A 21295-nucleotide genomic window follows, 5' to 3' on the forward strand; every position below is an offset into this window, starting at 1 on the left:
GTATTTCATAGCCAGGCCAACCGAGACCAAGTTACCAACCAGGTCCAGGAGTATTTCATGGCCAGGCCAACTGCGACCAAGTTACCAACCAGGTCCAGGAGTATTTCATGGCCAGGCCAACTGAGACCAAGTTACCAACCAGGTCCAGGAGTATTTCATGGCCAGCCCAACTGAGACCAAGTTACCAACCAGGTCCAGGAGTATTTCATGGCCAGGCCAACTGAGATCAAGTTACCAACCAGGTCCACGAGTATTCCATGGCCAGGCCAACTTAGACCAAGTTACCAACCAGGCCAAATAAAATAAAATACAATTTTATTGGTCACATACACATGGTTAGCAGACGTTAATGCGAGTGTAGAGAAATGCTTGTGCTTCTTGTTCCGACCGTGCTGTAATATCTAACACGTAATTTAACAATTTCACAACTACATTATTTTATTTTTATTTATTTGATTTAACCTTTATTTAACCAGGAAGGGCTCATTGAGATTAAAATCTATTTTTCGGCCTCCCGGGTTGCGCAGTGGTTAAGGGCGCTGTACAGCAGCGCCAGCTGTGCCATCAGAGACTCTGGGTTTGCGCCCAGGCTCTGTCGTAACCGGCCGCGACCGGGAGGTCCGTGGGGCGACGCACAATTGGCCTAGCGTCGTCTGGGTTAGGGAGGGTTTGGCCGGTAGGGATATCCTTGTCTCATCGCGCACCAGCGACTCCTGTTGCGGGCCGGGCGCAGTGCGCGCTAACCAAGGTTGCCAGGTGCACGGTGTTTCCTCCGACACATTGGTGCGGTTGGCTTCCGGGTTGGATGCGTGTTGTGTTAAGAAGCAGTGCGGCTTGGTTGGGTTGTGTATCGGAGGAAGCATGACTTTCAACCTTCTTCTCTCCCGAGCCCGTACGGGAGTTGTAGCGATGAGACAAGATAGTAGCTACTAAAACAATTGGATACCATGAAATTGGGGAGAAAAAGGGGTAAAATAAAAAAATAAAAATCTAATTACAAAAAAATTACAGACAGACAACATGAAAAACTACAAGTAATCTAGTAAAAACCATTGAATTCACAAGAGTATAAAACAGCAAATTAAAAACATTGACAGGTCAGGGAATCAGCCTCAAAATCCTTCATCATTGATTTAAAAACACCAATCGGGACAAGTTCTTCCAGTTTAAAAGTATTTTATAAGGTGTTCCAAGACGATGGCGCAGAGTACATGAAAGCCCTTTTACCAAATTCAGTTGGGACATTTGGAACAGTTAGCAGGATAAAGTCCAGCGAACGAAGAGAGTACCCACCACATTTCTGAACAATAAAAATGCCCAAATAAAAAGGTAGTAAACCCAAAATGGCTTTGTAAATAAACGTATACCAGTGACTGAGACTACGAGTGACTAGAGAAGGCCAGCCAACCCTGGTATACAAAGTGCAGTGGTGCGTAAGGGTTTTGCAGTTTAAAATAAATCTCAAAGTGCCATGGTAAAGAGTGTCAATTGATCTCAAACACTGAGCGGAAGCATTCATATATAAAATATCCCCATAGTCTAGTAAAGGCATACATGTAGCTGATACTAGCCTCGTTCTGGCTTCAAAAGAAAAACAGGCCTTATTCCTAAAATAAAATCCCAATTTCAGCTTCAATTTTTTTGTAAGTTCTTGAATATGCAATTTAAAAGAGAGGCCGTCATCAATTAAAATTCCAAGATATTTATATGAGGTTACAACCTCAATCTCCTTGCCCTGACAGGTAGTAATAGGTGAAATGTTCAGAGGTCTATTTATTGCATTAGAAAACACCATTAGTTTAGTTTTGTCAGTATTGAGGATAAACTTCAATTGACACAAGGTATGTTGAACAGTATAAAAAGCAGTTTGCATGTTCTGGAAAGATTTTGTAAGAGACGAGGCACAACAGTAAATAACAGTATCATCAGCATAAAAATGTATACACACAAGTGTATAGGAATGAATAAGAATATGTACATATAAATATATGGATGAGCGATGTCCGTCATAGGCTCAGGAGTATTTCATGGCCAGGCCAATTTAGACCCAAATTACCAACCAGATCCAGGAGTGTTTCATGGAAAGAACAACTTAGACCAACTCCTGGCCCTTCTTCTTCTTCTTCTTCTTAAAATGTCTCTCTCTGTGTGTGTGTGTGTGTGTGTGTATGTGTGTGTGTGTGTGTGTGTGTGTGTGTGTGTGTGTGTGTGTGTGTGTGTGTGTGTGTGTGTGTGTGTGTGTGTGTGTGTGTGTGTGTGTGTGTGTGTGTTTAGTTTAACTTTGTAGGTAGGATACTGGGTCCAAGGGGCCTAACAGCCAAACAGCTGGAGGCAGAGATGGGCTGTAAGATCATGGTACGAGGAAAAGGATCCATGAGAGACAAGAAGAAGGTATGTGTACACACACACACGCTCACACACAGATGCAAGCCCGAACACACAAACAAAAGCATGCGCGCACACACACACAGCATGTGTATTTCTTTTTGGTAGTAGAGTCTAACGAGTGGAGTAGAGGTGAATAGAGCTGGGTCCGTATGTTTCTCTGCTGGTTTAGGTTCTCTGGTCAGCCGTACAGTGGAGAAGCTAAAGGCAGGTGGAGCGCAGCTGGCATTCCATCCACCTCTCATGAGAATACACCCATTCCATACCTCAGAGAAACAAAGAGGGAGGGATGGAGAGATGTGGAAATTAGTTGAAAGAGTGGGTAGACATTAGAGATGAAACGGTATGGAAATTATATATCACGATTATAGTGACCAAAATGATCACAGTTATCAGTATTATCAGTATAATCAGTATTATCAGTATTATCAGTATAATCAGTATTATCAGTATTATCAGTATTATCAGTATTATCAGTATTATCAGTATTATCAGTATAATCAGTATAATCAGTATTATCAGTATTATCAGTATTATCAGTATTATCGCGGTATTGTTAATGTGCTGGAAATGTTCAAAAAGTACTGATACAGACTGAAATCATTTCACCAAGTTCTATATTGAAAACCAACAAATAACAATGACTTTAGCAGCACTATGCATTTTGCATTTTGAATGCAAGAACAATACAACCATATGTAAACAAATCCAATGTGCAGGTGTTGACATTAAAATAACAACACACAATATGTAAACAAATCAAATGAACAGCGCTGATTGTATGTCTGTACTCTCCTTCATGAAGAAACAAGGTGCTGCTGGCCTAACATCCTGTATGTATGCATCTTTGTTCACATGAGATTGAAATGTAAAAATGGCATTATATTTACTTTGTCCGGTTTAAGTAGTGATCTGCGAGGGGAGGCAATGTGCCCGCTAGCACTGAACACTCTCTCTGATGTCACGCTGGCTGCTGGGATGCACAAAAGCTTCCTGGCAACCCTGGCAAGGTGAGGCAGCTCTGATGCAGGGCCCCTCCACCACACCAGTGGATCCTCGTCTGCTGGAATGGGAGGCAGAGACAGGTAGATCTTGATCTCTTCTTTCACTCTGTCTTCTGGGGTGGTCGGAATCTGATCCTCTTTACCTCAACAAGGCAGCAGAGAGGTGATCTTCCTCAACAACCCAGCCAGGCCTTTCCCCTCCGATGCCGCTGTGGGGGTGTTGGTGGTGGAGGTGCTGCTGGTGCTTTGTGGTTCTTCCCTGACTTGTGCAGCTGCCAGCTTCAAGGCCTCCTGGACACAGCTGTCAGTGTCAACTTTGGCAGCCTCAGGCTCATCTACAAAGCTCCTTTTTGAAGCGGGGGTCAATGAAACAAGCCATGTGCATGACTCTCTTTGCATCTGTTGTTAAGGTCTTCTCTCATCTCCCTGGTCAGTGATGGCTCCGTATCCTTATCATCTCCTTGGTCAGTGATGACTCCGTATCCTTATCATCTCCTTGGTCAGGGATGGCTCCGTATCCTTTTCATCTCCCTGGTCAGTGATGGCTCCGTATCCTTATCATCTCCTTGGTCAGTGATGGCTCCGTATCCTTATCATCTCCTTGGTCGGGGATGGCTCCGTATCCTTATCATCTCCTTGGTCAGGGATGGCTCCATATCCTTATCATCTCCTTGGTCAGTGATGGCTCCGTATCCTTATCATCTCCTTGGTCAGGGATGGCTCCATATCATCTCCTTGGTCGGGGATGGCTCCATATCCTTTTCATCTCCTTGGTCAGGGATGGCTCCATATCCTTTTCATCTCCTTGGTCAGGGATGGCTCCATATCCTTTTCATCTCCTTGGTCAGGGATGGCTCCATATCCTTTTCATGTCCTCTGTCAGGGATGGCTCCATATCCTTTTCATCTCCTTGGTCAGGGATGGCTCCATATCATCTCCTTGGTCAGGGATTGCTCCGTATCCTTTTCATCTCCTTGGTCAGGGATGGCTCCATATCATCTCCTTGGTCAGTGATGGCTCCGTATCCTTTTCCACCAGAAAATCACAGGTGATGTGGTCCAGGACAGGCTTGTGGCTGACAGTGTCACTCATGTCTCTGAGGCAAGTGCCCTTGTAAACTGTCTCAGAGGTTCAAGTAGCTGGCACAGTTGCTCCATGACACTTATGTCGGCATCCTTGGGCATCAGATGCCATATTCCTCTTTCTCCAGCCAGTGTCGCGCAGACCGGCTGCTGTTGGCTGAGGAAACGCTCAAGCATCTTGTGTGTAGATCCCCATCGGGTCACCACATCATGGATCAGAGCCTTCTGTGGCATGTTGAGGGCAGCTTGCTTTTCTCTCAGTTTTCTCCTTCTCTTCCAGCTCCGTGAGAAGCCTTGGACCAGATGACAGCAGGCCTTGACTGCTGTGTCAACTCTCTGAATTTTCAGAGCCTTTGAGATGGCCAGGTTCAAATGATGGCCAAAGTACCCAAGCCACAGAACTGGGAACTCTTCAAAAGCCCTGGTCATGTTTGTTGCGTTGTCTGTGGTAACGCAGACCAGGTCTTTCTGGTTGATCTCCCACTCTTCCAGCATATTCTCAAACTCTCTGATGTTGTGAGCCGAGTGATCTTCTGGGAAGAACTGTGTTTCCAGACAGTTTGATTCCAGTTACCAGTCTGGGGTGAGGTGATGGATAGTGAAGCTGATGTAGGGTTGACCACCCCTGCTTTCACTGGTCCAGAGGTCAGTAGTTGCAGCAAGCCATGTGCCTTGAGCCAAACTTTTTCCAACATCAGTTTTAACCTGGTTGTACAGGTTTGGGATTTCAGTCATGGAAAATAATGTTTGTGATGACACTTTGTAGTGAGTCACGGCAACCTTCATCAGCCTCAGAAAGCCAGGCCTCTCAACAATTTGAAATGGCATCATGTCCTTTGCAATGTAATATGAAAGGGGTACAGTGAGGTCTTGAGCATGTTTTGATGTGGCTGCATAAGCAGCCTGCCTTTTTAAAATGCTTGCTGGAGTGTCTGTGTCACAACTGTAGATGAGGAGGGACCAGTAGCATCCACTGGGTTTGCCTGCTGCACACCTACTCTGTAAACAAGAGAACAGCAAATGTATTATTATGATTATTATTATTATTCACACACACAGTCTATCTTCTGTGTTGCATTTGAGCATGACCCCATGCACAATTTACATTAATACAAATTAGTCTTAAGACAGTGAAAGTAATTGCAATGAGCCCAACAATTGACATAAATACAGGAGTCTTGTAGAGGAGTCTTATAGAGGAGACTGGTAGAGGAGTCTTGTATAGGAGTCTCGTAGAGGAGTCTATAGTGTTTCTCCTGTTGAAACACTTTTACAACCAAGTTGACGACTGCCTGATTTTAAATGAACGAAATATGTTGGTTGGGTGACTAAACTATCTAACCTTGTTATCGTGTTTAATGGACAAATAGTCTGCAGACACATGACGCATACAGCAGCAGAACAACGTGTCGTGTTCACACAAAACCAAACCCACGCTGCGCCTGCGTCGGACTGTTGCTAACTGTGGTTGATGCTGGACACTATTTACCGTGAGTTTTTCAAACCGTGGTAATCAAACACACTTTTAATGATGATTCAAATTTGAAACGGGTAATACCGTGGTTTATCGTGAAACCGACTAAACGTTTCATCCCTGGTAGACATTCTGACCTTCATGAGGGGGATTATTCAATGAAATGGCTACACTGTAAAACCAAGTGTTTAGGATCTGAACACATAACTAAGCGCTCTTCTGTAGCACGTTTTAAACACCTCAAGGCATTTAGAATGTCAATGAAACTGCATCACAGTGTTTATATTGTAAACACCAGAACGTGTTTAATCCTTGTGACACGTTTTAAACACATGAACACATTTATTCAGCACAAGACGTTCAGGTTTTAACCGCTAAACACTGGGTGTGAAGCCGTAATTTCCTATTTCCCAGCATGCCTTTCGAGTGAATGTGAGAGATACCCACTAATGACTCTGCTTTTAGTGACAGAGACATGGTTCTTGTGTTCAATTACATCTATTCTTGAAGCCTTCACTAAGTGATTGCTTAAGTGAATGTGTTTGAATTAAAACTAAACCCTTTATGACCTCATATTATGCATTTCATAAGGCCTTTAGTTATGGCCTCGTTATCCTTGACATTTTGGTCTGAAAATAATGGGCCACATCAGACCTGCAATAAACAGTACGCTGGTTTGTGAAGTGATTAGTAATTCCTATCGGAATCCAGCCAGAGGGAAGATATCCAAGAATTTGAATATTTGATCACAAACAAGAAAAAAAATCACCCTGAAACAATGGACGCTGGGAAATATGATAATGAGGCCACTACCGCGTCTGTTTCACTCTGAGAGACTTCAAGGAAAGGAACTCTACACAGTCGAGTAACAAGAGCACTCGACGATTTGAAAATAATTATTGAATCAAATGTCCTGTTCAGTTATATGTAGGTAAGGTGACAGACATTCGTAACACTGATCTGAATAAAAGGCATACATTTTTTTTAGGACCACAGGACAGTAGGAAAGTAAACGCTATTGCTTAAAATCTGAACACTTGGGAGATATAGGTGTTCTCCTGGTTGGAAAGCGACAGGAAAAAGATGACTATCATGTTTAATCTAGCCTCAATGGCAAATCTAAATACCTAATGGTTGAGTTTTAAACACTGACATTTAGTTTATGAGTGTGTCACATGTTTCTGGTCTTACAGTGTACTGTGTCATTACAGAACTGAAGCCAATGTGGACAGTCTTCTGGGAAACGGAAACATGTTTTATGGATGAAGGAAGATGCTCACATACACACTCAAATACAAATACACACACACCGTAATATTATTGTTTTGTATGTGTATCAGGAAGAGCTGAACAGAGGGAAACCTAACTGGGAACACCTAAGTGAGGAACTTCATGTTCTCATCACAGTGGAAGACTCACACAACAGAGCTCAGATCAAACTACAAAGAGCTACCGCAGAGGTCAAGAAACTGCTCGTACCAGCTGTGAGTACCAGGAGTTTCATGCTATAATTGTGTGTGTGTGTGTGTGTGTGTGTGTGTGTGTGTGTGTGTGTCTGTGTGTGTGTGTCTGTGTGTGTGTGTCTGTGTGTGTGTGTGTGTGTCTGTGTGTGTGTGTGTGTTGGGGAGTTGGGTAATTCGCCAGGCAGCATGTATAAAGGCGTAACCATGGTAATGCATGTGAAATTAGGGGATGAATGGAGAGACTGTTCACACTTTCCCTTCACTCTATCACTCCTTTCACTCCTCACACTTAATGAATTCCCTCTTCCTCTCTCTCTCTCTCTAATTTCTCACATCAACTCTTTCCGTGTCCTCAACATTTCTCCCATTCTCTTAGCCTCCTACCCTTTCCCCACACCTCACACAGACACATTATTGCTAACAATGTTGCTCTACTGAAATTCAACTTTGAATAGAGTAGTTATGAACCCCCAAACAAACTCTCAGATCACACTGCATTGATTTACAGTAATATAACTAATGCCCCCTGTGAACTTATTCTGTCCCGTCCCTGTCTCTTAAATTGTCCAATCAGGTCGCAGTATCAATACCAGAGAGGTTATAATGATACATGTTAAAGGTCCATTGCAGCCGTTTTTATCTCAATATCAAATTATTTCTGGGTGACAATTAAGTACCTTAATGTGATTGTTTTAAAATTAGAATTGTAAAACATTTACAAAAATAGCTTCTTAGGAAAGAGCCATTTCTCAAACAAGTTTTGCAGGGGAAACTTAAAACTAACTGTTATTGGCTGAGAGGTTTTTCGGTCTATTAACTAATTTACTGCATGGAAGGTCGTGGAAGGTCATGGAAGGTCATGGAAGGCCAAAACTCCATCCCACCAAAACTTTTCAAGCAGCTCTTACACTAAAAATGCATTATCAGAATTTTCACAATTTAACAGTATTGTTCCAACCTCATAGTGTGGAAATAAATATAAAACAGAGGAAAATCACATTTTTGGCCTTTAACTTAACCCAGAAAATCAGAGTGTGTGGGTATGGGTTAATGATACAGTTGAAGTCTGAAGTTTACATACACTTAGGTTGGAGTCATTAAAACTCGTTTTTCAACCACTCCACAAATTTCTTTTAACAAACTATAGTTTTGCATGTTGGTTAGGACATCTACTTTGTGCATGACACAAGTAATTTTTCCAACAGTTGTTTACAGACAGATTATTTCACTTATAATTCACTGTATCACACTTTCAGTGGGTCAGAAGTTTACATACACCAAGTTGACTGTGCCTTAAAACAGCTTGGAAAATTCCAGAAAATTATGTCATTGACATCATTTAAGTCAATTAGAGGTGTACTTGTGGATGTATTTCAAGGCCTACCTTCAAACTCAGTGCCTCTTTGCTTGACAACATGGAAAAATCCAAAGATATCAGTCAAGACCTCAGAAAATAAATTGTAGACCTCCACAAGTCTGGTTCATCCTTAGGAGCAATTTCCAAACGCCTGAAGGTACCACATTCAACTGTACAAACAATAGTATGCAAGTATAAACACCGTGGGACCACGCAGCCATCATACCGCTCAGGATGGAGCGTCTCCTAGAGATGAACGTCCTTTGGTGTGAAAAGTGCAAATCATTCCCAGAACAACAGCAAAGGACCTTGTGAAGATGCTGGAGGAAACCGGTACAAAAGTATCTATATCCACAGTAAAACAAGTTCTATATCGACATAACCTGAAAGGCCGCTCAGCAAGGAAGAAGCCACTGCTCCAAAACCGTTTGGCCATAATGACCATCGTTATGTTTGGAGGAAAAAGGTGTGGCTTGCAAGCCGAGAACACCATCCCATCCTTGAAGCACGGGGGTGGCAGCATCATGTTGTGGGTGTGCTTTGCTGCAGGAGGGACTGGTGCACTTCACAAAATAGATGGCATCATGAGGCAGGAAAATTCTGTGGATATATTGAAGCAACATTTCAAGACATCAGTCAGGAAGTTAAAGCTTGGTGGCAAATGGGTCTTCCAAATGGACAATGACCCCAAGCATACTTCCAAAGTTGTGGCAAAATGGCTTAAGGACAACAAGGTCAAGGTATTGGAGTGGCCATCACAGAGCCCTGACCTCAATCCCATCAAACATTTGTGGGCAGAACTGAAAAAGCGTGTGTGAGCGAGGAGGCCTAAAAACCTGACTCAGTTACACCAGCATGGGCTAAAATTCAAAATTCACCCAACTTATTGTGGGAAGCTTATGGAAGGCACCCCGAAACGTTTGACTCAAGTTAAACAATTTAAAGACAATGCTACCAAATACTAATTGAGTGTATGTAAACTTCTGACCCACTGGGAATGTGATGAAAAAAATACAAGCTGAAATAAATAATTCTCTCTACTGCTATTCTGAGATTTCACATTCTTAAAATAAAGTGGTGATCCTAACTGACGTAAGACAGGGAATTTCTACTAGGATTAAATGTCAGGAATTGAAAAACGGAGTTTAAATGTATTTGGCTAAGGTGTATGTAAACTTCCGACTTCAACTGTATCTGTTCGTTTAACCTGACCTAGCTGTACATCCCTCACAATCTGTTGGCCAGAGCGTAGCATAATCCAACCTTCAACCAACGGTGTGTGTGTGTGTGTGTGTGTGTGTGTGTAGGCTGATGGAGAGGACAGTCTAAAAAAGATGCAGCTAATGGAGCTCGCCATTCTCAACGGAACCTACAGAGACGCCAACATCAAGCAACGTAAGGATGACATCATCATGAAGCGCCTGTCCTGAAACTGACTTTTTGAGGGAGGTGTTTTTTTCATCTAGTAATGGATTGTCTATTTGTTCTTTCTCTCGGTCTCTCTCTCTCTATGTTTCTGTGGGTGTGTGTCTGTGGGTGTGTCTGTGTCTGTGTGTGTGTGGGTGCATGATGGGTGTAGCCACTATGGCCTTCTCCCTAGCCTCCTCTCAGCAGCCTCGGCTCATCTCCAGCCCCTCCCCTGTCATGCAGCAGGCTATGCGGAGCCCCGCCCCTGGTCAACAGCCCAACCTCATGCCTCACCTGATTCGTCAGATCCAGAGTCAGCAGGCCCTCATGCAAGGAGCCAATCAGCACGCAGCACTGATGCAGCAATCACCTGAATCAGGAGGGTTCTTCTACGCTCCCTACGAATATTCCCCCTACACCCTAACTCCATCTATACTAGAATACCCCATGGACACTACTGGTGTACTAGGTAAACACAGATACACTGATACACTGATACAGACAGACAATTATAGCATGAAACTCCTGGTACTCACAGCTGGTACGAGCAGTTTCTTGACCTCTGCGGTAGCTCTTTGTAGTTTGATCTGAGCACTGTTGTGTGAGTCTTCCACTGTGATGAGAACATGAAGTTCCTCACTTAGGTGTTCCCAGATAGGTTTCCCTCTGTTCAGCTCACACACACACACACACACACACACACACACACACACACACACACACACACACACACACACACAGATCAAGTTGATTTGGGCATGAGGGTTGTGTTGTTGTGTTGTGACCTTGTTCTATTTCTCTCTCTGTCTCCAGGTATGGCTTTCCAAACCAAAGGCTGAGAGATGAACACTCTCCTACACATGGACCTCTCACACACACACACACACACACACACACACACACACACACACACACACAGGCTTATCTGAAATGGGCCTCTTGTCTTCTTAATGATTATGTCACTGTTTGATGATGTCACTGTTTGATGGTGTCACTGTTAACCTCCTGTGTTTTGGTGATGTGGTTGCGCGGTGAGCAGGAGCGATGACGGCTCAGGTGCAACGCCACAATATGAGAGCCCATCCTTACCAAAGAGTAGTGAACACCGACAGAGGTCAGTTAGATCACCAGACTGTGTGAGTGGGAATACGCATTCGTGAGTGGTTTTGATTGCGTTTGCCCGACAGTGTGTGTGTGTCCGTCAGTTGACCTATGTGTGCCGCCTGCTAAGAGAGGAATGAGAGGAAAGTCAAACAGTGAGGCTGTGTGTAAATGTCTAACAACAGTCTCTTTTAGAATGGACCTTTCCTCCAACTGACTGTGACCTTGTGATTCTCAGAGTTCTGAGAGCTCTCTTTACATACTATGTTGCTCACTCTCTTTCTCACTGTCTCTCCTCTCTCCTCTCTACTCTTTCATCTCCTCTCTCTGTCCTTCTCTCTCTGTCCTTCTCTCACTGTCTCTCCTCTCTACTCTTTCATCTCCTCTCCCCTCTCCCCTCTCTCTCTGTCCTCTCCTCTCTCTGTCCTCTCCTCTCTCTGTCCTCTCCTCTCACTGTCCTCTCCTCTCACTGTCTCTCCTCTCACTGTCTCTCCTCTCTACTCTTTCATCTCCTCTCCCCTCACTGTCTCTCCTCTCACTGTCTCTCCTCTCTACTCTTTCATCTCCTCTCCTCTCTCTGTCCTCTCCTCTCTCTGTCCTTCTCTCACTGTCTCTCCTCTCTACTCTTTCATCTCCTCTCCCCTCTCCCTTCTCTCTCTGTCCTCTCCTCTCTCTGTCCTCTCCTCTCACTGTCTCTCCTCTCTCTGTCCTCTCCTCTCTCTGTCCTCTCCTCTCACTGTCTCTCCTCTCTACTCTTTCATCTCCTCTCCCCTCTCCCTTCTCTCTCTGTCCTTCTCTCTCTGTACTCTCCTCTCTCTGTCCTCTCCTCTCTCTGTCCTCTCCTCTCTCTCCCCTCTCCCTCTCTCCCCCTCCTTTATATATATATATACACACACACACAGTTCTCACTGTCTCTCCTCTCTACTCTTTCATCTCCTCTCCCCTCTCCCCTCTCTCTCTGTCCTTCTCTCTCTGTCCTTCTCTCTCTGTCCTCTCCTCTCACTGTCCTCTCCTCTCTCTGTCCTCTCCTCTCTCTCCCCTCTCCCTCTCTCCCCCTCCTTTATATATATATATACACACACACACAGTTCAAGACGGAAGTTTACATACACCTAAGCCAAATAGATTTAAACTCAGTTTTTCACAATTCCTGACATTTAATCCTAGACAAAAATCCCTGTCTTAGGTCAGTTAGGATCACCACTTTATTTTAAGAATGTGAAATGTCAGAATAATAGTAGAGAGAATGATTTATTTCAGCTTTTATTTCTTTCATCACATTCCCTGTTTACATACACTCAATTAGTATTTAGTAACATTGCCTTTACATTGTTTTACTTGGGTGAATTTTAACCCATTCCTCCTGACAGAGCTGGTGTAACTGAGTCAGGTTTGTAGGCCTCCTTGCTCGCACACGCTTTTTCAGTTCTGCCCATAAATGTTCTATAGGATTGAGGTCAGGGCTTTGTGAAGGCCACTCCAATACATTGACTTTGTTGTCCTTAAGCCATTTTGCCACAACTTTGGAAATATGCTTAGGGTCATTGTCCATTTGGAAGACCCATTTGCGACCAAGCTTTAACTTCCTGACTGATGTCTCGAGATGTTGCTTCAATATATCCACATAATTTTCCCTCATCATGAAGCCATCTATTTTGTGAAGTGCACCAGTCCCTTCTGCAGCAAAGCAGCACATGATGTTGCCACCCCAGTGCTTCACGGTTGGGATGATATTCTTCGGCTTGCAAGCCTCCCCCTTTTTCTCCAAATATAACGATGGTCATTATGGCCAAACAGTTCTATTTTTGTTTCATCAGACCAGAGGACATTTCTCCAAAAAGTACGATCTTTGTCCCCATGTGCAGTTGCAAACCGAAAGTCTGTTTTTTTATGGTGGTTTTGGAGCAGTGGCTTCTTCCTTGCTGAGTGGCCTTTCAGGTTATGTCGATATAGGACTTGTTTTACTGTGGATATAGATACTTTGGTACCTGTTTCCTCCAGCATCTTCACAAGGTCCTTTGCTGTTGTTCTGGGATTGATTTGCACTTTTTCACACCAAAGTACATTCATCTCTAGGAGACAGAACGTGTCTTCTTCCTCCTTCCTACAATTTTTTTGTACAGATGAACGTGGTACCTTCAGGCGTTTGGAAATTGCTCCCAAGGATGAACCAGACTTGTGGAGGTCTACAATTTTTTTTGCTGAGGTCTTGGCTGATTTCTTTTGATTTTCCCAAGCAAATAGGCACTGAGTTTGAAGGTAGGCCTCCAATGTACACCTCCAATTGACTCAAAGTATGTCAATTAGCCTATCAGAAGCTTCTAAAGCCATGACATAATTTTCTGGAATTTTCCAAGCTGTTAATAGGCACAGTCAACTTAGTGTATGTAAAATTCTGACTCACTGGAATTGTGATACAGTGTGATATAAGTGAAATCATCTGTCTGAAAACAATTGTTGGAAAAATTACTTGTTTCATGCACAAAGTAGATGTCTTAACCAACTTGCCAAAACTATAGTTTGTTAACAAGAAATTTGTGAAGTGGTTGAAAAACAAGTTTTAATGACTCTAACCTAAGTATATGTAAACTTGCAACTTCAACTGTATATACATACATACATACAGAACCAGTCAAAAGTTTGGACACACCTACTCATTCAAGGGTTTTTCTTTATTTGTGCTATTCTCTACATTGTAGAATAATAGTGAAGACATCAAAACTATGAAATAACACATGTAGTTAGAAAAAATTGTTAAACAAATAAAAATATATTTGAGATTTCTCAAAATAGACACCCTTTACCTTGATGACAGTTTTGCACACTCTTGGCATTCTCTCAACCTGCTTCATGAGGAATGCTTTTCCAACAGTCTTGAAGGAGTTCCCACATATGCTGAGTACTTGTTGGCTGCTTTTCCCTCACTCTGTCCAACTCATACCAATCCATCTCAGTTGGGTTAGGACCATCACTCTTCTTCTTGGTCAAATAACCCTTACACAGAATGGAGGTGTGTTTTGGGTCATTGTCCTGTTGAAAAACAAATGATAGTCCCACTAAGCTCAAACCAGATGGGATGGTGAATGCTGTGGTAGCCATACTGGTTAAGTGTGCATTGAATTCTAAATAAATAACAGACAGTGTCACCAGCAAAGCACCATCACACCACCTCCTCCTCCATGCTTCATGGTGGGAACCACACATGCAGAGATCATCCATTCACTTACTCTGCATCTCACAAAGACAGCGGTTGGAACCAAAAATCTTACATTTGGATTCATCAGACCAAAGGACAGATTTCCACCAGCTAATGTACATTGCTCGTGTTTCGTGGCTCAAGCAAGTCTCTTCTTCTTATTGGTGTCCTTTAGTAGTGGTTTCTTTGCAGAAATTTGACCGTGAAGGCCTGATTCACGCAGTCTCCTCTGAACAGTTGAGGTTGGGATGTGTCTGTTACTTGAACTCTGTGAAGCATTTATTTGGGCTGCAATCTGAAGTGCAGTTAACTCTAATGAACTTATCCTTTGCAGCAGAGGTAACTCTGGGTCTTCCTTTCCTTTGGCGGTCCTCATGAGAGCCAGTTAACTCTAATGAACTTATCCTTTGCAGCAGAGGTAACTCTGGGTCTTCCTTTCCTTTGGCGGTCCTCATAAGAGCCAGTTTCATCATGGCTCTGGATGGTTTTGGCTACTGCACTTGAGGAAACGTTCAAAGTTCTTGAAATGTTCCAGATTGACTGACCTCCATGTCTTAAAGTCATGATGGACTGACCTCCATGTCTTAAAGTCATGATGGACTGACCTCCATGTCTTAAAGTCATGATGGACTGACCTCCATGTCTTAAAGTCATGATGGACTGTCATTTCTCTTTGCTTATATGGACTTGGTCTTGGTCAAACGCATTAAGAAGGAAAGAAATTCCACAAAGGCACACCTGTTAATTTAAATGCATTCCAGGTGACTACCTCATAAAGCTGGTTGAGAGAATGCCAAGAGTGTGCAAAGCTGTCATCAAGGCAAATGGTGGCTACTTTGAAGAATCTCAAATATAACATATATTTTAATTTGTTGAACACTTTTTTAGCTACTACATGATTCCATATGTGTTATTTCAAAGTTTTGATGTCTTTATTATTATACAATGTAGAAAATAGTACAAATAAAGAAAAACCCTTGAATGAGAAGGTGTGTCCCTTGCTTCCTCTCTCTCTCTCTCTCTCTCTCTCTCTCTCTCTCTCTCTCTCTCTCTCTCTCTCTCTCTCTCTCTCTCTCTCTTTCCTGGTGATTTCACTACTGTTCAACCTTAGAGACAAGTAGTCATCTCTTTTTATATTGTCTTAAATTACACCATTCCTTTCATTTGATTGAGTCTTTTATTTATTGATGTGGTTTTATAATGTTTTGTGGATCTCATGGATCAGAGACATACAGTACTTGAAGCTGAAACAGCCACCTCATAGCCGTACTCCATATGATCCTATACTGTGTAGTATATGACCCTATATTTCAAAACGACTACTGAAATCTCTATTAGGAGATTTCCGTAGTGTGTGTGTAAAGTAAGCAGTACTGGACCTTCGGGGTAGGGATGGGTTTACATGAGAGAGAATTTAGATAGACATTCCGTTGTCATCTCATTGTGCTTAGCCTGTTCTTTTTGAGATAATTGTCGTTTTTGCTCTTGTGCTTTCCAAAAATAAATGGATGTTTTCTATAGAGTTTAGACTGTAGACTTGAAGCTCTAATTCATATTTATGAAGCAAACGGTTCAAGGGTTGTTTCGGGTATGACTTTGTGTGTTAAAGTGATGTTGGTGTACTCTTGGTGTCACTTTGGTAACAGTAGGACTTGCCTTGCTGTGTGTCAGCTATAGTTCAACTGGTGTACATAGAGAACCAAAGATTGAGATTTAAAAAAAATAAATAATAATAATCTGAAAACCAATGTAAATTATTATAATTTGAAAATATCTGTTAAAAATATCTGTTCTTAATTCCTTCTAAAAAACCACATCTCTTAGCATGTCTTGGCTCTCTGTTAACTGCAGGCCTCGTTTCTTCTCTAATGCTTAACAGCAGTCTGGAAATCATTGGCAGATCATTTTTAATCAATTAATTGGTCATCATTGCATTTGGTCTTTTCTGTGAAGACACCATAACGTTACACCGTGACTACTGCTAACCACTGCTGAACCCAACCTCCAGGACCTAGTGGTCATTTCACATGTCTGATCTAGTCCATCAAGGCATTGATGATTAGAACTAGATTATGTGAGACCACTTGTGGTCCACACAAGTCGACTGGGTTGAGAAACACACTGGGTGAGTCAGAGCAGCCTTAGACGTCTGTGACAATGTCACACCCTCACAATAAACCATACCCTCTGCTCTCTCCATGGTTTCTCAGTCTGTAATGCAGCTAGCCTCACTGTAACAGTGTTCAAACCTTCTACAAAGGCTCTTTTACCATGCCTTCATTAGCAGTACATAAGCATTCATAAGTACCTATGTCAGCAGTCACTGGTTGGCATCTCACATCGTGTCACTTCATGCAGATGCCAGACCTTATGTCAACTTGCGGCTACTGACTTGTAACTGTCAATGTAGTGAAGGTGTTGTGTGTTTGTGTGACTGGAGTAGATCTTTTATGTGGTCATCTTGACACCACTAGCTGACACTAATCTCTTTCTATCTTTTTCTGTGTGTCTTTTTTATGTTCTCATTTCTTTGTGTATGTCCGTCTGTCTCCTAACCCCCCCCCAGCTGCCACGGCAACTAATCCCTGACCTCTGCCCACTGATGACCCACCCGTCTCCGCCCGTGCCTCGCTCGTTGCCATGCTCTGGACAGCAGCCACGCCCCTCCCCCAGAGTCACCTCTGCCTAACCAACCAGAGACCAGCGGCCATGGTAACGAACCTTCAGGACCCAATCAGGACCCAGTCACCAGCCACACCCACCCAAACACTACACTATCAAGCCATGTGCCCCTTTTAAAGGAAACCCCACAGCCAAACCCCCCAACCACAACCCCCTTTAACCAAATCTCCCCAATCTGCACTGGTCAGATAACCTGGCTCTATTCCTTGCCCTGCACTGAGTCGATGTGGAGCTATAATATTATAATAATTCAATAATCCAAATAATAACAGTCATATGTGTGATCATAATTATACTTGTCGAGCACACTGACCCTCCACGGCCACTAGTCTGACTGTCCCTGTTCTCAAAACGTCACTGTCACACAAAACGTTACTTAGATCGGGTTTTACCAGGTCACACCAGTTTCACACGATGTCCTCTCTAAGACTAGAGTCTCGACTGTTGCACCATGCCTGCCTTTCGACAGTGAGCTGAGCCTATCTGATGTGTAAGATCTAAGCTCTCCAGGTATACTCTCAACCACAACGTCACAGTATTATAGAAATGTGGAGAACCAAGTGCCTTTTAGTTATTTAAATAGATCTGTTACAGACCAGCCTTTTTATGAAGGCTTTTCTAACCTCCATGAAAGAGGAATAACCTGACGCCATCTTTTCTATCTCTCAACACAGTGAAAGAGATGTGTATTTTACAGAAACCATCTCAATGTTGTGATTTAACATAAACCCACATGTCTTCTGGGTTTAGAGTGAAGTGCCAAAGGGTTTGTTCCTTCCGTCTGTGCAGTAGGACCTTCTCAGAACAGTATTAATGTTGTGTGTTTATTTTATTTTGGGGAGTGGCGTTTATGTATTTGTGTGTGTGTGTGTGTGTCTGCCTTTGAGAACACACTCTATCGTATAGTGTTGTGTTATTAGATGTGTGTGTGTGTGTGTTACATATTTGAGCCCCTAACTAGCCTCTTGCCAAGCGGTTGTTTTTACTCCACACAAACCGTCTCCTTCAAGACAAAACAGGGACAATACTGTACAACATCTGTAACATCTGTTTTATAATGCAATTTTATATTATATTTTTTATGTGAGAAATAACATTAAATTATGTTTTCAGATAAGAACAGTATACCTTACTATGAATATATTTTTTCATTCAGTTTAAGAGCTAATATTGCCTCCAACCAATGTGCCATTCACAAAGTGTCCGGGAGTGTTTTTAAAATCCTGATATACTGAAAACCTTCAAATGTTCTGGAAGATTCTTGTTTTTCAAGTTAATCTCAGTGTTGCTTACCTTCTGTAACTTCTGTGTGTAAAGGAGGATTAACTCTGTAGTACTGAATATTAATCTTTGTACTAACTGACCCGTCCTGTACTGTTAACCTCTTTACTCATATCTGTCTCTGCTTTGGTTTCTTTTCAAATATAAACTGTGTGAATCAGATCATTAAAAAGTGTTGTTAATGTTTAACGTTTTAAAAGCTGGTAAAAATAATAATAATAACTATTTGTACTGGGAAACAATAACATATTATTAAACTGGTAGTTTTAAAAAAAACTAACAAACTTTGTCACTTTTTCTCTGTAGCATCTAAAGTTTCCTCAGAGCTTCCTTTCTGCGTACTAATCTTAGACACACTGCAGATACTATTGGAATACACGTATATACTTTAGAAAGAAAGTAGGCCAGACATACTTGTTCCCCCTTCCCCATCATCTCTCTGGCTCTCTCCCACTCAAACAGCTAGACAGATTTTAAAAAGGAGATTCCAAGGTGATGGGCAATCTGAAGCAAATCGACTGTGCAACCTAACCTCACTCACTCACTCACACCTACCTACCCACACACAAACATGCAAACACATCTCCTGAGCGAACTATGCTGGAACACTGTGGCTCTCCCTAACGTATAGTATCTCTCTCATTCCACGGTTAATTACAGCCATGTGTCATATTTTAACTGCTGTACATTCTCTGTCTCGAAGACTGCACCCAAGCACACATACAGTATATAGACCTATAAAATATTTCTTTGACAGGGCTGTCAGTGGGTTGTTCTCTCCCTGCCCTTCCTGCACCCTCTCTGGGTGTAATTGAGGTAATTGAGCCCCAGGCTTGGCTCTGGGCCTGTGTTCCGGATACTGCCCCTGCAGCTGTTGGGGGAGAAGGAGTATGATCTGGCAACCCGCTGGACTAGAGTGTGGGAGCAAGAACATCAATATGACATTCCTATGGAAGGAGAGTGGGCTAAAAGAGAAAGATTGAGAATGAGTGCGAGGGAGAAGAAGAAATGCGAAGGAAGAGAAGATAAAAGGTTTGCCTTTCCCCATGTGCTCCCTTTTCCTACTGCGTCATTCTCCCATTTGGGGTTTGAGGCAGATGCACCTGTCAGAAACATCTAGAACAGTGTGTGTGTGTGTGTGTGTGTGTGCTCTCGATTTTGGCTGTTCCTGTTTTGTCTAGTTTTATGATGTTCGGTCCAGGATCCAGTGGTGGAAAAAGTACCATAATAGAAAATTACTCAAGAGAAAGTAACCCAGTAAAATACTACTTGAGTAAAAGTCTAAGTATTTTGTTTTAAATATACTTAAGTATCAAAAGTAAATGTAATTGCTAAAATATACTTGGGTATCAAAAGTAAAAGTATAAATCGATTCAAATTCCTTATATTAAGCAAACCTGGATAGCCAGGGGCACACTTACACTCAGACATAATTTACAAACGAAGCATTTATGTTTAGTTAGTCAGCCCGATCCGAGACAGTAGAGATGACCAGGGATATTCTCTTGATAAGTGTGTGAATTGGACAATTTTCCTGTCCTGCTAAGCATTCCAAATGTAACGAGTACTTTTGGGTGTCAGGGTAAATGTACATTTTTTTCTTAACGAATGTAGTGAAGTAAAAGTTTATCAATATAAATAGTAAAAGTATTTATCTTAAGTACTTAACACCACTGCCAGGATCTCTCAGACCATCGCCAGACCATGTGGTAAGCTCCTCTCCTCTCTGTCTAATCTAACCTACAGACAATGCTAGCCCACAGCTTCCAACACTCGGATAACCATGTCATTGCTACTTTGAAAGGAAATTCCATATAGCAAGTCAAAACGCACCAATATCTGGGAGTTTTGAGTGAATGAGAAGCTGAGCTTCACTAATCATGTTGAGAAGCTGGTAAAGAAGCTCAAGTTGGGCCTCCCGAGTGGCGTGGCGGTCTAAGGCGTCACTACAGACCCTGGTTCGATCCCAGGCTGTGCACACAATTGGCCCAGCGTCGTCCGGGTTAGGGGAGTGTTTGGCTGGCCAGGATTTCCTTGTCCCATCACGCTCTAGCGACTCCTTGTGGAGGACCGGGAGCCTGTAAGCTGACCTGGGTCGCCAGCTGGACGGTGTTTCCTCCAACACATTGGTGCGGCTGGCTTCCCGGCTTAAGCGAGCAGTGTCAAGAAGCAGTGCGGCTTGGCAGGGTCGTGTTTCGGAGGACACATGGTTCTGGACCTTCGCCTTTCCCGAGTCCATAGGGGAGTTGCAGCGATGACACAAGACTGTAACTACCAATTGGATATCACGAAAATGGGGAGAGAAAGTGGTAAAAAAAAAGAAGAAGCTCATGTTGAGAATAGGTTTTTATTACCTTTCATAAGGCTTGTTTTTCTTTGGAGCCAGAAAAGTGCTGATACGGTATTCATTCCTGTCTGTGTTGGACTACAGGGATGTCATTTACATGCAAACCTCAAGTTCTACCCTGAAGACACTTGATTCTGTGTAGCATGCAGCCTTTAAGATTGCCACCAATCAAATACGTCTCACACATCACTGTGATCTCTATAGTGCTGTTGGCTGGTCTTCTTTGACTCCACATAGGCTTAAATATTTGGTATACTATGATCTACACTGAATATGCAAACATTAAGAACACCTTCCTGACATTGGGTTGCACCCCCCCCCCCCCCCACACACTTTTGCTCTCAGAACAGCCTCAATTCGTCAGGGCATGGAATCTACAAGGTGTGGAAAGCGTTCCACAGGGATACTGGCCCATGTTGACTCCAAATCTTCCCACAGTTGTCAAGTTGGCTTGATGTCCTTTGGGTGGGTGACACTACACATAAGAAACTGTTGAAGCGTGAAAAATCCAGCAGC

General features: G+C 42.8%; 1 protein-coding gene across 6 annotated transcripts in view; it reads left to right on the forward strand.

Moving 5' to 3' along the window:
- The window catches only part of LOC110491348 (protein quaking-B), a 35572-nt gene extending 16860 nt beyond the window's left edge, over positions 1 to 18712 (forward strand). The window contains exons 3-8 of one of the 6 annotated variants that reach the window (XR_005036439.1): positions 2275 to 2391; positions 7286 to 7429; positions 10073 to 10160; positions 10345 to 10641; positions 10986 to 11308; positions 17036 to 18712. Coding sequence is in view for 4 of the 6 variants with exons in the window: in XM_036946126.1 (XP_036802021.1) it covers positions 2275 to 2391; positions 7286 to 7429; positions 10073 to 10160; positions 10345 to 10641; positions 11212 to 11308; positions 17036 to 17051 (759 nt within the window). In the remaining 2 variants the exon portion in view is untranslated. Of the gene's footprint in view, positions 1 to 2274; positions 2392 to 7285; positions 7430 to 10072; positions 10161 to 10344; positions 10642 to 10985; positions 11600 to 17035 lie in introns of those variants that run through there. The other 5 variants (XR_005036438.1, XM_036946126.1, XM_036946127.1 and 2 more) reach the window with 5 other exon arrangements.
- The last annotated feature ends 2583 nt before the right edge of the window (positions 18713 to 21295 follow it).

This window comes from Oncorhynchus mykiss, chromosome 16, assembly GCF_013265735.2.
Source record: "Oncorhynchus mykiss isolate Arlee chromosome 16, USDA_OmykA_1.1, whole genome shotgun sequence".
Lineage (NCBI taxonomy): Eukaryota > Metazoa > Chordata > Actinopteri > Salmoniformes > Salmonidae > Oncorhynchus > Oncorhynchus mykiss.